Source organism: Coregonus clupeaformis, unplaced genomic scaffold (genome assembly GCF_020615455.1).
Source record: "Coregonus clupeaformis isolate EN_2021a unplaced genomic scaffold, ASM2061545v1 scaf0622, whole genome shotgun sequence".
Taxonomy (NCBI): Eukaryota; Metazoa; Chordata; class Actinopteri; order Salmoniformes; family Salmonidae; genus Coregonus; species Coregonus clupeaformis.
In genome coordinates this window covers 193,978-211,764 of record NW_025534077.1, presented here as the reverse complement: position 1 = coordinate 211,764, position 17,787 = coordinate 193,978, and the positions used below count along the sequence as shown (strand labels likewise).

The window sequence follows — 17,787 nt, the reverse complement described above, 5'->3', positions numbered from 1 at the left end:
CCTATTATTATTGGCCTGTCATTATACTCATGATAATGTAATACATTATTCTGGAGTTATTCATTTATGGCACAGGTGCGTAAAAAGCCATTGTGCAGAAATGAAAAATCTGGATATCCATAATGGCCGATAACCGCACGATATTAAATAAATCGGGACTATCCATATTTCTGCAAAGAAACGTATCTGGTGGCATCAAAGGAGATTACATCCAGTGGTCATAGCGGATTTGCTGTAGTTCATATGGTACTAATCTGCCTTCGCTTGGAGCTTTTATGACTTTCGGGGTGAGAGAGCGAGAGAGTGTATCTGACTGGTTTATTCCTGGATATATGGAGAAAACTATTTAGCAGCCGCTTCAGTTAACAGCTGTCACACGTTAAGAGATGCTTATCCCACAGTTGAGAGATTTCGGCAAATATTACAAATTGCTGGTTAAGAAAAAAATTAACGTTTACACAAACAGCCAGACCTAAATTGTTTGGGATAAAGGTAATATTTATATTCTACTGTGTATTATTCGCGCCATAATTTATGCATGATCTTGCCATGTCTTACCCTAACGCAAAATGCGTCTGGCATAAGAATGTCGATATGCACAAAATAAATCAAAATCAAAAACCGTCGCCCCTTTTTAGCTCCGGTTGCGGATTTTAACTTAACGTAGGATCACCGACAGTCAGTTAGGCTGTTACGAGGCATCTATACAAAAAGACAAGTTTTACTCTCAAAATAAACAATAAACCATAAACCATGGAAAAAAGAAGCGCAGCGCACAGAACATGGAGCACTTTTTTCCATTCAGTATCTGGCAAGCTCTTCCTGACAGACAACAGCCCATTTGTTATTGATCAAGTGTGAAAGTGACGGCTTCGTGTATTTAGAATAAGAAGAAAGTTGGAGTTGATCTACTGGCTCGCATGATATCGCCATCCAGGGGCTGGCGCACTTGAGTCCTACAGCACCGAGCCTTGTAGAGGAAAAAAAATAGAGAAATAGCGGGAGAGGGATTGTTAGTGAGAGAAGAGAGGGAGAGAGGGAGGGGGAAAAGCGGGAGAAAAAAGAAAACATGGAGAGGGAGAGAGTGAGTGAGAGAGAGAGAGAGAGATAGGCAGGGCTGTGGTATTAACCCAGCATAAGCTTGCCTTTTCCTTCGATGACTACACCCCGAGAGGAGGAGCGTGAAGAACGTAGTAGGCGTCAGAATCCTCAATTTCCAACTTAGCATCTTGGCAGGACATTTTCCCAAGCAAAGCCCCCATCCGAAGGCAAAAAACTTATTCTGCACGGCATGAGACAGAGGGAGCAAGTGAGAGAGAGAGAGGAAAAATAGAGCGCAGCAAGCAAACACAACGGTCAGTTGTAGCTGACTATCAGCGACTAATAATCTATATCTAAGTCTATGTATTTGTTTATATTTTTACTTTTTAACACAGTCATTTAGAGGGGAACAGACAGCGGTCTGTTGATACGAGACTCCTATGACTGAGATCGGACAGTGCATGAGAAAATAAAGAGGAAAAGTGCGCAAGTAAGTGGCTTACTTTCGGGGCTTTCACCATGGCGTATCCTCAGGGCTACTTGTACCAGCCGTCCGCTTCTTTGGCGCTGTATTCATGCCCGGCGTACAGCACCAGCGTTATATCGGGACCCAGGACCGAAGAACTTGGTAGATCCTCATCTGGCTCGGCTTTTGCTCCTTATGCCGGATCTACCGCGTTCACCAGCGCTTCGCCCGGGTACAACTCCCATCTCCCGTACAGTGCGGAGGCGGGGGCGGCCGCCACTTTTGCTTCATACGTGGTGAGTGAGAGAGCATATAATCGACATTTCCGAGTGTAAAAAAATGTGGAAAATATTTTGTTGTATTGTTGGTAGGCCTATGTGTAGAATTTTAGCATGGTGCAAATGAGGCAAATGTATTTCTGGTTTAGCGTGCGTCTGTATTTTGCTGATGACTCTTTTACATTTGGGTAAGTTAGTTGTAAATAGGCCCAGCCATTTTGATGCAGTGAGAAACATGCAAAATAACTAATTAGGCTAATTAGCATGTTAGGGTTCTTTTTTTCTGCAATTTTTCTGTAAATAATGAGCAATGAAATAGGTCGTTGTGTTGAAGCAGTTTGCATACAAGAACAAACAGCAAGCTCCCAACCTCGGTGGAACACATTATATTCTATAGTTATTTGTTAGAGAAGGTCTTTATTAGTCTATGCGAAATTACAAACTCGTTTATTTAGGGCTACTCGGTTGTTTTTGTGGGCATTGACCAAATGTTCGTTCATTTGGGAACACAACTCCTGATTTTTTAACATGTTCTAAATCTGAAAGTGAGTTGAGCACGCAGTTAAACGCAAATTAAACCAGGTATGTAGGCCAGCTGAAGAATGGTGGGAAATAATTGTAATAAAATCCTGTCTTGGTAAAAATATGAGAAGAGAAGACATAATAGGCCTGTTATGCATGATGCTTTATCTAATTTGTAAATTAGGTTGTTTTCACTACGCATAGATTACTTTGCGGTGGCTACAGAGGCAGCAAGACAGGCGCATCTTGAATACAAAAACGCACAAAGGAAAACAAAGTTGATAAAAATAACATTGTCGATGTCCATCTGTGTAAAATATAAAAAGTGCATTGCTGACGCATCTGATGCGTGATTTATTGTAAACAACCTAAATGTCAGAGGTGTGTGTGTGAATGTGTGTGTGTGTGTGTGTGTGTGTGTGGTTTGTGTGTGTGTTTATTATGGTGCCTTGTTATTGTTTGACACTTCTTTTGTACTGTTTTAATTATCATGAGTCATTGACAATTATCTGAAAAGCATTTTTTTGACTTCGACGGCTTTGTTTTCAGAGTTCTCCCTATGACCACACGACGGGCATGGCTGGGTCTATAGGATATCACCCCTACGCTGCTCCCCTGGGTTCATACCCCTACGGTGACCCGGCATACCGAAAAAACGCGACCCGGGATGCCACCGCCACTCTCAAAGCCTGGTTGAACGAGCACCGTAAGAACCCCTACCCCACCAAGGGCGAGAAAATCATGCTGGCCATCATCACCAAAATGACCCTCACCCAAGTGTCCACCTGGTTCGCCAATGCCAGGAGGAGGCTAAAGAAGGAGAACAAGATGACCTGGACTCCACGAAACCGGAGCGAGGACGAGGAGGAAGACGAGAACATCGATCTGGAAAAGAATGACGACGACGAGCCTAGCAAGCCGACAGAAAAGGGAGACTCGACAGACACAGAGTCAGGTCTGAAGAAAAATCATCAATTTTTTATCGCAGTCGTTTCCACTCAGGGCGCAAAATTGATTGCTGGTTAATGGTGGTATATTATTTATAATGGGACAATTGCTTTAAATAATAATCACCTTGAACTCCCCTCATTTGACTTAACATGGGCTGAAAATTGCTGGTGACGTAAAGTGTTTAGCATTCGATTTATCTTTAACTGCATAATAAGGCGGGCTGCAGCTGGTGGACTGGGCTGTGTACCGCCTAATGATCATTTTTACGATTAAAACACAATCATTAATATCACGGTTTTCACTAGTTGTAGGCCTAGTTGTTTGCAGGCCTATTATTTATTAGCCTACTTATTATCATAACTAGGCCTATTATTATGGTAATTAGCATATGCACAAATATGAACGCATGAGTGTATGAATTAGGGGACTATAACATATTGGTAGCCTATCTGTATCTTATGTCACAATGTTATTTTAAAAAATCACAGTAACTTAACTCTTGTTTCTCTCTCACTGCAGATCATAAATTGCTGAACCCGGGGGACATAGCTTGCGACAGATTTAAAGAGGAGAATCATGGCAAAGAAATGGATCCCCTTCTGAGCGACTCGGAATTAAAAGACCAAGGGGAGCGGACAGAGTTACTGCCCGAGTCTGCTAAACCCACCACCTCGTCTCCATCCGCCGTGTCTCGTGGAGGAACCGAGCTCGTTGCGCAAGACAAGCCGTCAGAAATGGGCCATGCGCCGGGCACAGTAAACAGCAACGTTACATCTGTTATTCACTCGTCCCCATCGGCCCCTAAACCCAAACTCTGGTCCCTGGCTGAGATCGCAACGTCCTCAGACAGGTGTAAGAGCAGCAGTGACGGGCCGCAGGGCCATGGGATGGGTCACAGCACAGTGATCAGCACCAATGCAGCGTCACCATCACGGTCCTCCCCCCAGTGTCCTCTCCCAAACAGCACAGTCCTATCCAGGCCTATCTACTACACGTCCCCTTTTTACCCGGGCTACACGAACTATGGCAGCTTTGGACATCTTCACAGTCACAGCAATCACGGCTCGGGCACGGGCTCCACCGCACATTTCAATGGATTAAACCAGACTGTGTTAAATAGAGCAGAAGCTTTGGTAAGAGAAAGCCAGAAAGGCAGAGGCCAAACGCAGGTAGATATTTGTAAAGACTCCCCTTATGAACTAAAGAAAGGTATGTCAAACATTTAATACCTTGATCCCTTTCAAAAATCCATCGGACTTTTATTTATTATTTGTGGTTGCATTACAAAAAAAAATAAGACAAATAATAATGATAAAGCAAAATTCTGCGAACAGTTATTTTTTGAGTAAATGCTTATCCTAAAATGTTAGTTTCTGAATGGTTAATCCTAAAGATGTAACAAGAATGGTCTTAATCGCTGCAGCCGCCTTAGTCTATTTGTATTAAAGACTAATATGTATATTTAATGTAGCATTTTTGTATTTAAAATGGACAATACACTATCTTTGAAGTAAATTATGAGAAAAAAAATACACGTGTGCAGCGATTATTCTGGGAGGAGCGGGAGGGGGGAGGCAATTGTTATTATCAAATGTGTCAGAAGGTCTTGAAAGAGAAACACATTATGGAATATGAAAGATATATTTATCGATGGGATTGTGGTCTTTTACCCCGTGACAGGTGTATCAATTCAATTTTCTATTCAGAAAGAGAACTCCAACTTTATACAACATGAGAACATGTCAACGTTTCTCAAATTCTCGTGTGAAAAACATATAGGCCTACAGCCTTTTAGGTCTACCCAAATATTTACATTTTTGTGGGGTTTGGCCAAAGATGTTGGCACGAGTTTACTGAATATATGTATATTTCTGGCTCTATGTTTCCTATTCCTTTCTACGTGTGCAGTAGGAGGATACTTATGAAGGTGAATATGATAACAATGGCGTAACTGGAGGCCCAGTCGTTTAACCCAATTACTTTCCAACCGCAACGTGTTATAAGCAAAGCAATCAGGTGGCGAACTCCAGTAATGAGTTCGATTTTATGCCAAATTTAGAGCTCATTACTATTTCCAAGGCGTGGCAAAACTGTTAAAAGGACGCAACCGTGCATTTATGGCTTCAGAGCATACTGGCCAGTTGTATAATTAATGTTGGAGCCTCCTTAATGACGCGTAAGATGTGAAACACTCATGGTTAGGTTTGGAGAGAAGGAGTATAGCGGGACTAGCATGTCATGCACACAGTAAAGGCCACATAGTTTCCAGGGTTTAGTCAGTTTTAGTCAACAACCGAGCCTCTCACTGTCCTCAAGGCTCAAACTCTTCCTTCCCACTTCCGCAGGTAGGTGTCACACTTGCTCCTAATTTCAGGGGTCTCGTTCTTAATCTGTCACGGAAAGCCGTCCTTGATCGAATGGCCTAGTTAAAATGGACCAAAGACTGGAAGGCAGAGAGAGAGAGAGAGAGGGAGAGAGAGAAAGAGAGAGAGAGCAACTTGAAATGGTCACAGTTATTACATGTTTATTATAACAATACTGCCAAGTGGGAAAACCTGAATATTACAATGGATTAACATGGAACAAACCATTTCCTTTCCAGAAATACAATACAGTGGTGGATTTTCGAGAGAGAAAAAAATGTTTATGTGGCCTAATCTTTGAAATTGTGATTAAGGCTGATTTGTAAGATGAGACAAATGGTGTCTTGATTTGGCACAGACATTGGGAAATTTTTTGAAAACAAATCTGTTAATTATCATCGAATTATTATAATATTATTACTAGTAGTAGTATTTGTTTTATCAGCTGCCAATGTTGTTTTGTTTTATGATCAGTAGTGAACCTTTAGTGTTTCTATCATCATTATAATCAGTTGATTAACACGGGTGTACATTAGCACATGGCTTCATGGAATTACTCCCAACGTTTCATATATATTCATATGTTTCTATTTCTAACCAACTCAATCTTTGTCTTGCTTATTTCGATTGGAAAAATATTGAAATAGGCCTACATTTAATAATTTAGAATAACCTCTAGTAATAATAATAATAATAATAATAATAATAATAATAATAATAATAACAGTAATAATAAGCTAGTGAAGTGGGCCAGCTTGCTCCTGTTTACTGCCTTTCATTAATCTCTATAGTTTACTTTCCGCACTCGAGTTGAAGCCTCCCCTGGGCTTTATATAATTCCCTTAGCCCTAATGTCCTCTATTCCGAGTCACACGGGCGAGCGACTGGGGCTTCTATTTTAATCTCCCAGAGTATGTGTGCTGCCTGGGCCAGTGATTGCAACACATCAGCCAGCTAAATAGTATAATTATGTTTTTCTTTGCTGATCCCTCCAGGAATTGAAGTGTTCGATGCAATGTCCCCTAAGAGGACGTCATCGTTTTTATTTGAAATAGGCTTTTTAAATGGAAGAATTGATGTTTCAAAGGGCCAATAGATACAATTTCAGAGACGTAAATCATCTATATTCAGCTTAGGTAAATATTGAATAGTTTAGAATCGTTTATGTGACACAAATACCCGAGCATTCTGATAATGCAATTTTACACCGCTCTCTATGATTCTAGGAATATGAGGCAAATGTTTGGAAAATGATCATTTATACTGCTAAATTGGATCTTGAGAAGGCCATTGTATAGCCCATGGGCACGGAGTAATAAAACATGCTTGTCATGTTTGTCTTCTGCACTGTCGAAATAGCCCAAACGATTTGACCACATTTGTGAAATATCGTTTTGAGACAGAGTTGTTGTTTTGTGTTGTTCCAGAGATGTGCTGCTATTTAGTAATTCTCCTCCACGCAGTTTATTATTCAAATCACGCCTAGGGGGACATAGAAACAGGGCCTATTGATGCCTCTGTGGAGACTCATTCAACATATTGAGTATGTAAATAAATACACATTATTATCATCATTATATATATTTATTGAAATAAATTATTATTATTATTACTAGGCCTATTATTATTATTATTATTAGCAACTAAGGCTAAAGACAACAAAACGAATATATTTCATCCATAAAAAGGACTTTCCACAATCTTTGTTTGAACATGGATAAACATTTTTTTTAAATCACACTGCTTTTTAGCGTTGTAATGCGATCGTGCTATGGAGAGTGAGACCACTGAATCTGTCCGAAACCATTGTCAGTCCTGAATGCATGGTACAGAGAATTCTGCAATGATCTAGCACAACTCTGTTCAACTTCTTCCTCCCTCCCGTCTCTCTTCCAGTTGAACGGCTCGCTGGCTCATTGTTGGGAAGCGATGCATGGATACAATGTGAGAATGCCAAGTGAGGTTGAAACAGTTCCCACGTGTGAAGGACAAAAAAAGCATAACGAACCCAATTGAAGATGGAAAAGAATAACCGATATATATTATCGCTTTGTCGGGATAGAGGAAATATTGACATTTCATCAATGCATTTACGTCTACATTAGTTTAAATCTGTAGGTCTGGAGGAGGACAATATCGAACTGTTAAACTAATAAAATAGGATCGAAAACTGTATACATTTGTTACAGTTCAGAAAAATGTATGTCTTAGGTCATTTCGATTTTCAAAATCGAAAACCCTTTTTGTCAATGCATGAATGCAACAAATAAAACATTCCTTTATGGAGAATTATATTCAAGAGGTATGGACAAACGACATTTTAAAACGTTTTTTCCGAATCTAATTGTCACTTTCCCAAGACGACAAGTGTAGGCTATAGCTAGGTGTATCCACTAAACATAACGTTGCGTTTGTACAGAAACAGACATTAAAAAGTATCTTAATTTGGTGCATACAACCTGGGTGAGAATATAAATTCTTGTAACAAAAATGCAACGATCTTTAACATGAATCCCTCAATACGTGTTATGCACCCACACCTTAGCTTTGAAGCATAGCCACGTTGTCCCTACAATAAGACATTTATACATATTTTTAGCATCTGTATCATCATATTCTATTGGGAAACGTTACACTGTGACTGATAATCACAATTAGGTAACTATGTCTTTGTAAATCAATATTCTAACACTTTTTTTGTACGTATTTGTATATGCCTATAGGCCCAAACAAGCTAGGCCCATATGCCACATTCAACATTCATACGCATCTCCACCCATCATGCAACCAGTCTAATTAGCATACACACATTGCATTATGGGACATTTTCTTGATTTTATATCATTGTTATTACCTGTATGGTGATATAAAGTTTCCAGTGTAAATGGAAGGTTTTGTCATGTTTCCTGTAAGGTGGAATCTATTGCACAACTACAAAATGCATGATTGATTGCCTCAGTATGACGATATCTAGGGGTCGCGCAAACCATGTCACCAAAAACCAGAACCTGTTGATAAACACATTCCCAATTGTCCTTAAAAATGTACCCAATGAAAAAAAATGTCTAGGCCTAAATGATCATGCACCAAGTCTCCGGTGGTAGGAAAACTTCGGTGATATCAGGAAAAAGTAGCCTAATCTCGTTCCAGTAATATTGCACATTGACGATAAATATGCAAATCATTGGTCTGTAAAGGAACGTTTTAGGGGGTGTGGGGGGGCAGTTGTAGAACTACTAAGTTTCATGATTTTGAAATGAGATCTTCATGAGAAAAAAAAAACGTAGGCCTAAAGGCTATTGCGAGTTCAGTCTTTCAATCGACTTCAAAACAGGCATTGCAATGTCACACATTTTCTGCACTTGAGAATCTCATTGGAACATAATTAGCATACACACATTGCATTATGGGAAATGTTCTTGATGATATATCATTATTACCTGTATGGTGATATAAAGTTTCCAGTGTAAATGGAAGGTTTTGTCATGTTTCCTGTAAGGTGGAATCTATTGCACAAAAATGCATGATTGATTGCCTCAGTGGGAGAATATCTAGGGGTCGGGCAAACCATGTCACCAAAAACCAGAACCTGTTGATTAACAAATTCCCATTTGTCCTTAAAAATTTACCCAATGAAAAATACATCTCTAGGCCAAAATGATCCAACACATCTGACATGACTGCAGTAGAGTAGACTAGAGTCAAATTCCGCTCCAAGTGTAAAGAGACCCTTCTATTTGACCTGCCCACAGCCCCCTTTATTCCGGACAACATCTGTGACAAGTAAACAGTGTTGCCAAAAACACAACCGTTTGTTTTCTTCTTCTACTCCTTGAAGTGAACAATATGTCGCTTCATTTTCCCGCTAGTTGGTATAAGAAAAAAGGGGTAGAGAAAAGGAGAGTCTGTCTGGCTTTCTGCAGAAAAGCAAAATATCGGTTGAGAATGGCGCTATTGTGAGTGTAGGCTACCAAAAAGCAATATCGAGGCATTTTGTCTCTCAGAAAATAATGTCTGATCAGCTCAGCCGTCAACAGACGTCATTGCCCCCCAAACGCTGTCAAACAAAACTGAAGTGGAATGGTCTTTCAGCTTTCAGAGGGTCTCTCTGGGAATACCACCTTCTACTTATTTAATCATCATATGCTTGAGAGCTCGAGCCTCTTCATTAATTATAGGCGCAAAGAATTCAGCCCAGCTGTTTCTGTGTAGGATGTGAGCGTGGCGTGCAAGTCTATAGGGCTCGTGACTGCTCGGGATATCATTTTCACAAATTATTATTATTTCCCCCCTAAAAACCGAATCGGTGTCAGGGCTCATCTGACGTGTGGCGTTTCGGTTGGTTTAGAATAGCTTCAATGCAAAGAACAAGCAGAAGAGGCAAAATGAATGTTTAGATCTATTTGACACTTCTAAACCGTTCATGTTGGATGAACTTTTTATGGGCCTGAGCACATCGTAAACCGACCCAGATGAAGTGGCAGTGGGGTGGGTGATTTACTACTATTAACCCCCACTCTACCCTCAACCTCACGGACTGTTTTTCTATTTTCCATGGAGCTCTCCGGGGAGAGATTACACGTGTAATTTTCAGCTGTCTGATGTTTTAAGTGAACCCCCCATACATAAATAAAACAGTTCTATGAAGAAAAAAACATTAACGAAGAATGATGAGCTGTGAGGTAGTAGGCTACTTCGATAGATTTAAACATTATCTGCATTTATACTGTTCTATCAGCAAATAATAATAATGCAGATGGTTACACAACAATATGATGGGGGAATGCAAGAAGGGTAAGGGGTTGACTTCAATATGAAGAATTTGGGTATTTATGGGGTGTAAACTTCAGACCACATAAACCACACGAATTACCTTGTTAACGCCAAGGCAGGTTTTAATGCAAAATCTGCAAAACTCATCTTTGACGTCTAATGTTTTTTAAAGAACCTTTGTTTCACCTTTGCGATATTTTATACAGCCTGCACTAGCCTGTAGGCCTGACAACTCTGATGTGTTGGAGCAAGTTGTTAAAGTTATAATTTGGTAAGGAATATATAAACTAAGGGGGAAATTAAACATGTTTTTGATAAATATATAATTTTCTCGACTATTTATTTAAATCTTAAAACATACAAATACAAAAGGTAATTAGGCCTACTATATAATTAATATGCAAATTTATTATTTATTTATACTGTATCATGCCATCTATTTTATTATCATTATACAATTAATTCAGGTATTACTTTTTCCAAATGTTTTGCTTTTTACATTATTTCTACAAAAACATACTTCATAACCCCTAACATCTTGAGCCACTCTGACAGCACCTTGACTCCTGTAAGTCCTGACTATTGAGCGGTCTGTTCTGACAGCAGTGTGATCTGAGCTCCTGACCCTGTGACTGGAGAGGGCCCCTGTTCAGTGGCCCTGTAAGGGCTTACCGGTGCTGCATGCTGGGGGCCCCTGCCCTGCCCTGGAGGAGGTGGCACAGACTCTGGCTACTGGGTACCTGAACCCCCCCCACACACACACACACACACACACACACACACACACACACACACACACACACACACACACACACACACACACACACACACACACACACACACACACACACACACACACACACACACACACACACACACACACACTCACTCACACGAGGCAGGAGGGAAGTATTGTGGCCAGCCCCTCAGCTAAGTACTGATCACAGAGCAGTGAATAAAGCGGCACAGTCTGGAGGAGCAGAGGAGACGCCAGCACACACAGATCTTGGCTCATCCGGTCCTCCCTGTGTGAGTGAGTGAGTGTGTGTGTGTGTGTGTATGTGTGTACCCAGGCCCCTCCCTGTGGTTACAGGACTGGATATATCAACACAACCACTGAACTTTGTCATCTTGCTGGCTACTTTTAGTGACACACCACAGCCACAGGATGGGCCTTTAGCGCTCTACCTTCCTTCCAACAGGTTTGATATAGCAGTAGGGTTTGGAACAGCGGAGGGTTACATACCTAGTAGTTGTATTGGCAAATTGAATTAAGCAAAATACCTGATAATTCTATTTTATTGAACAAAACATAGCTATGTTTAAAAAAAACACACACAAAAAGACTTGGGGATATATCAGTTATATCAAGCACCTTTTCAAATTGAAATCCTAATCACAAGTCTACCCATAGTTAATAAAACCATGAGGAAACACCTTTAAAGCAACACAGCAGCTCTTATACAGATAAGACTCTATATTATTACATTATTAATGGCTCTGATGAAGATTGATGAAGTGTTTTCTTTCAGTGACTTCAGAGGGTCCAGGAAAGGGGGGATGAGGAGGAGGAGGGGTGGAGGGTACCGAGCTGCCTGACTGTTTATTTACATTTGCCCTTTTTAAATGATCCCTTTCTGCCCAACATCTGGTCCACATTACCTCACAGATATCTGTCCTAATGACCGCTCCGTCTGATGCCTCTCTCTTCTCTCATACATACACATATTCACACAAGCAGTGCACACACACACACACACTTGCATGTATGTACATGCACGTACAGATGCACGGACACCCACGCACAAACACACACGCACGCACGCACACACTCACTCACGCACACACGCACACACTCACTCACGCACGCACGCACACACTCACTCACGCACGCACGCACGCACGCACGCACGCACGCACCCACGCAAAAACGCACGCACGCACGCACACACGCACGCACGCACGCACACACGCACGCACACGCACACACACACACACACACACACACACACACACACACACACACACACACACACACACACACACACACACACACACACACACACACAGGCACAAACAGGCACAAACAGGGTAAAGTCTCTCCTGGGAGACTTTACCCTCCTCTCTCACACCACCATCTTGCACATAACTCCTCTCTCCTTCCTTCCTGCCCTTTTTGTTGTGCTCCAAGTCGACCACTTTCTCTGTATGTATCCCAAATGGCACCCTACTCTCTGTATTGTGCACTTCTTTTGACCAGGGCCCATAGGGCTCTGGTCAATAGTAGTGTACTATTTTAGGGAATAGGGTGCCATTTGGGATGCAGACCCTGGGTTTGGTGTAGCCTGACGGATGCAAATGGCCACTTACTTAATTGGATCAGTTCCCAAGATGGAGATAAACGGGTGGTGCTTTTTGCCAAGTTATTTTGAGCTGTGTTCAGTTCAGTGGTGTGTGTAGAGAACGCTAATGAGGAGGAGAGGAGAGGAGAGGAGACGCGGCAGCATTGCTGTCCTCAGTCAGAACTCTGAACCAGACTTCCTCCCTGAAACACAATAATGAGACAGGGACGCAGGTCCCCTTGTGTGACACCACGCTCTACATTCCAATTAAGAAGAGTGCCCGTTGATGATGCAACACAGGAGCTGTCCAATCAAATGACAGAATACGGAGCGCACCAATCTGAGACTGCCTGCTCTTTCAGGAACAGGTAGTGGATTTTGTCATTCAACAGATAAATTAGTCTGGGAATGAAATTGAAATTCAAACTGTGCCTAGCACAGACAAAAAATAGAAAAGCAAATCAGTTTCATTCCATCCTGTCTGTGTCTGCTTGTGTTGCGCTCGCTTGACACCTGAGTGCTTCAGACATTAGCAGATGATTATGGATGCAAACATGGATGCTGTTATACCAGTGCTTCTTTGTTGCCTCCCCAAAATCAAGTGGTGGCTGTGTGCCAGGGGGGGAGAGAGAGTTGGCTGAGGCTCTCTAATGAACAGGTTGGTGTACAGCCAGGCCCAATAGGTCATCTCATCAGAGCAGGGCTTTAAACAGATAAAGACCACCCTCCTCTCATCTCCCTCATTCCCCTGTGTCCCCTCTCCCTACTCAAAGCCCCCACCCCAAGGCCTCCCTCCCTCCCCTCCCTTCCCAAACCTCCAACCACGCCACAGTCAAAGTCGCTAATACCTGGAACAGGCAAACATGGCTAGCGACAGACCAGGGCTCAAATAAATCGATTGACCTCATTTTCAGTAACAGTGCTGTTTCCAGACAAATGGATGATTTGTTGGCCCCATATAAAACAGCCATCTGGATTGAGTGTACAATACAATACATGTACAGTGCAGTAGGTACCAGACCTGGGTTCAAATACTATTTGAAATATTTCAAATACTTTTGAGCATTTGCTTTAGCCTGCCTGGATTGGCAGGTGGGCAGGGTTTGCACTTAGATGTTTCTATTGGTTCCATTGTAACAGTTAAGCGTAATCAAACCGATTTTAGGTATGTGAAATTACTTCAAATACTATTTGAACCCAGGTCTGGTAGCTATGTATCACCTGGCAGCAAGCTGGCACAGGCTGAAGCTAGGAGGTTACAGCTAGCATCATCCCTGCCTTAGCATCTGGCTGAAGCTAAAATAAACCAATACCGGTGATGAGATTATGCACTAACTGAATTTTGCACAGTCTGGTCTCAATCATATTAGGCCATAATCCCAATCAATTTTGACACTATTCTGATCCAATCCACGTCAGCCCTGCATCCTTCATAGACATAATTTGTATTTTATTCAGTTATCAAGTGGCTTTGTAGCGCTGGTCCCTTTTGTCTGAGATACGCAGGTAGCTTAGTGGTTAAGAGAGTTGTGCCAGTAACCGAAAGGTCGCTGGTTATAATCCCCGAGCCGACTAGGTGAAAAATCTGTCGATGTGCCTTTGAGCAAGGCACTTAACCCAAATTGCTCCTGTAAGTCGCTCTGGATAAGAGCGTCTGCTAAATGACTAAAATGTAAATATAAAGAGTAGGAAGGAATTCAAAACAAATCCATGACAGAGCTTCAGCTGTAGTCAAAGTCCTCGTCCCACACACTGTCCTTTTGTTTTGAGGGGCTGAGATCGGTGGCATCGTGGTTCACACTAGCTGCACTGCCTGCACTTGAGGTTTTTAGAGACATCTGATTTATTAGCTTGTCAAGGGAAGCATTGTTCAAGAAGGCAATCAAAAAGCACTTACCTAGCTGAACTAAAATTACTGCTTTTTCACTGGCTAATTTGTGTAACTCCCATGGAGGGGGCTGGGTAAAGAGTTTGATGAGGCATAAAATGATGATTAATGAATTTATTGCCCCACTGCTCATCAAACTGTTGTAGTATATACTTCTCCCTTTTTCCTCTTTCATGCCGATAGTGTCGGGGAGACCGGAGCGGCTGAGAGAGAGGGGCAAGAGAGGGATGGTTTAGTGCTGGCCCTGGTTGCCCCCCCTGCCACCCCCCAGCCCTTAACCTGTGTGACCTGACAGGTATGTGAATGTAACTGGGGCTATGCCAGCAGAGTGGGAGCACAAAGGACAGTTTAATAGGAGGTTCAACTGGAAACAGGAGTAAACCCGCTGCAAGGGAACATGCTCTCAACTTTCAGGCTCTGATCACTTTGTGGGAAAAGCCAGCAGTAACCAGATCCAACAACGCCACCCTTCCACCATCTATCTCCCTCTTTCTTTCTCTGTAACCCCTCCCTTCTTCAGCCCTCGAAAGAAGAAAAAGGCAATGAGTGAGCAACAAAAACAGCAATGAATGAATTAAAAATCAACATGAACACAAACTATTGAGGAAACAAACACCTTTTTGTGAATTGAAAGAGGCTAGCGTAGGAATATATCATTTTTGTGTTCACACACACACACACACACACACACACACACACACACACACACACACACACACACACACACACACACACACACACACACACAAACAAACACACACACTCATTCCAAATGATGATTAACGATGGTGGGTGTAGAGGGGGGGTAGCAGGGGTAGAAGAGCGGTCGCCATGGGGTCAAAATCACTTCTGCATATTTGCTAAATAAGCCCCCGTCTATCCCCCCTGTACCTCCTCCATACACCCCTCTCCCATAACTCCCAGGCCATACATCCCCCTGTCTCTCAGCTCAACATTGTATAGATGTTTACACTTGATTACTCCCCATGCCTGTCTCCCCTCTTGCTCTTTGGGCAATTGTGCTTGATTAAGTCCTCACTTGTTCACCATCGCCGGAACACTAAAGAATGCATTGTTGCTATGCAGTGCACATCCCCCCTTGGAGCTCTCGCAGATATCCCCCGATAGGCCTGTTTCTGCATTCACAGATTCATTAGGTTGGTCTCTTAAATACATCAAAGGGCTTCCGTTCACACAATAAACTGATAAAAGCAATTATAACCCAATGCTGTATGGAATCTAGATCGCATGGGATGTAACATTAGATAATGAGCAGTCTTGATGACATAAGAATTCTGAGAAAGCTCTCTCTCTTTCTAGAATAAATATTCTGCCTAGCATGCAAAGTTTTATTTAACAGTATAGTATGAAATATCATAACAGTGATGTATGAAGTACAGCAGTATATGGTGCAGGAAACCCATATTACAGTAAAAAGTTACATTCTTTCTTATGATTGACATAAACTCCTCACAATAGTCAGAGGCCTACTCAACACAATTATGCTTAAAAGGCTTGTATATGTTCAACATTAAATGTTACCACTTACATTCCTTTAAATATTAATTTCCTTCATGCACTCCGTCATTCCCTTTGACAGAGTGGTTGAAGAAGGGATAGGGGGGCTGTGTGATTGTGATAACCTCATTTACTGAGATGCATGGAGTAGATGAAATACATTTGTCAAAAAGGAGAAATTAAAATTTTCTCTGCAGCACTGAGTGCCTGATATTACCTCTCTCTCTCTCTCTCTCTCTCTCTCTCTCTCTCTCTCTCTCTCTCTCTCTCTCTCTCTCTCTCTCTCTCTCTCTCTCTCTCTCTCTCTCTCTCTCTCTCTCTCTCTCTCTCTCTCTCTCTCTCTCTCTCTCTCTCTCTCTCTCTCTCTCTCTCTCTCTCTCTCTCTCTCTGCAACCCAATCGGCATATGGAGATAGATCATATCCCAATACATTTTTCATGAGCATGTTTCATCATTATGCGGGATAAAAAGGGAGAGGCGGAAAGTGGTTATTAAACAAACAATTGAATCATCAGACCGAGAAATAGCTTTAAAAATGAACTTTCTGAGCTAATGTTTTGCTCCACAATCCATTTCAATTCTCTAACAAGTGTGCATATAGTCGAACCCAGTTTATTATACAGCATGCATTTGAAAATTCTCAAATTAACTCAAACAAATCCCAGCTCTGCATATTATGCAATGGTTGTAGCAATGGTCAATAGTTGTCATGCAAAATGTAATTCCTCTAAGAATATCGTAGAGTTATAATATCTAGTTCCAACCAGAAAATATATCCCTGTGGAATTCTAATAAGAGTGTTACTTGCATATCATTTACCACAGTAGCACAGTAGTCCTAATCCTCAGAGCGCTCTTGGGGCTGGCCTGTGTGTGGGGGTGTGTCGGTCATACACAGTACCTGCAGCCAGTGGCTGTCATCACTTTCATATTTAGCCCAGTTACTGCACAAACACAGAGCAGAGCCGCATAGAAACTACTTTCAATTAGCAACAGAACAGTGCCTGCTGCATGTGAGATGTACCTGCAAGTCAGCATTTCATTGCACTGTGTACTCCATGTACAGTATATCACGTGTATATGACAAGTAAACAAACTTGAAATTGAAATGAATTTACTGACAATTACTTCTTTGCAATTCATCTGCGGTTTGTTCAAGTTCAAGACAATGAAAACAATGATAGAGGAATTCAACATTGCTAAAACAAAAACTAATATGATCAGTTTTTACAGTACATCAGTCCCAAAAAATACTAGGCTTTTAAAATACCCAATATTTACACTACCATATGTGTGTATCTCAGCAAATTCACCCAAGAGTTGAAATTCTCCTCTGCAAGGTCACATGGGAACACATTTATTACCACGCAGGGGACGATCATCCCCCCCTCTCTCTCTCTCTCTCTCTCTCTCTCTCTCTCTCTCTCTCTCTCTCTCTCTCTCTCTCTCTCTCTCTCTCTCTCTCTCTCTCTCTCTCTCTCTCTCTCTCTCTCTCTCTCTCTCTCTCTTTCCCCTCTCTTTCTTTCTCTGTCCCTCCAGTCCTTGACCTGTGGACTGACTCTTCCAAATGCACTGTGTTCATTAGCAGGTCGACCACTACACCTTCCGCCTCACCGTCATTAGTAAATACATCCAGTATTGACACA

The 17,787-nt window shown here is 41.8% G+C and overlaps 1 protein-coding gene across 1 annotated transcript; it reads left to right on the top strand.

Annotated features, from left to right (window-relative positions):
• Positions 1-1,102: 1,102 nt before the first annotated feature.
• On the top strand, positions 1,103-5,134 carry irx5a (iroquois homeobox 5a). Its single transcript, XM_041895422.2, has 3 exons — positions 1,103-1,803; positions 2,857-3,262; positions 3,778-5,134. The coding sequence occupies exons 1-3, from the start codon at positions 1,561-1,563 to the stop codon at positions 4,482-4,484; spliced, it is 1,356 nt and encodes a 451-aa protein (XP_041751356.1). The 5' UTR covers positions 1,103-1,560; the 3' UTR covers positions 4,485-5,134.
• The last annotated feature ends 12,653 nt before the right edge of the window (positions 5,135-17,787 follow it).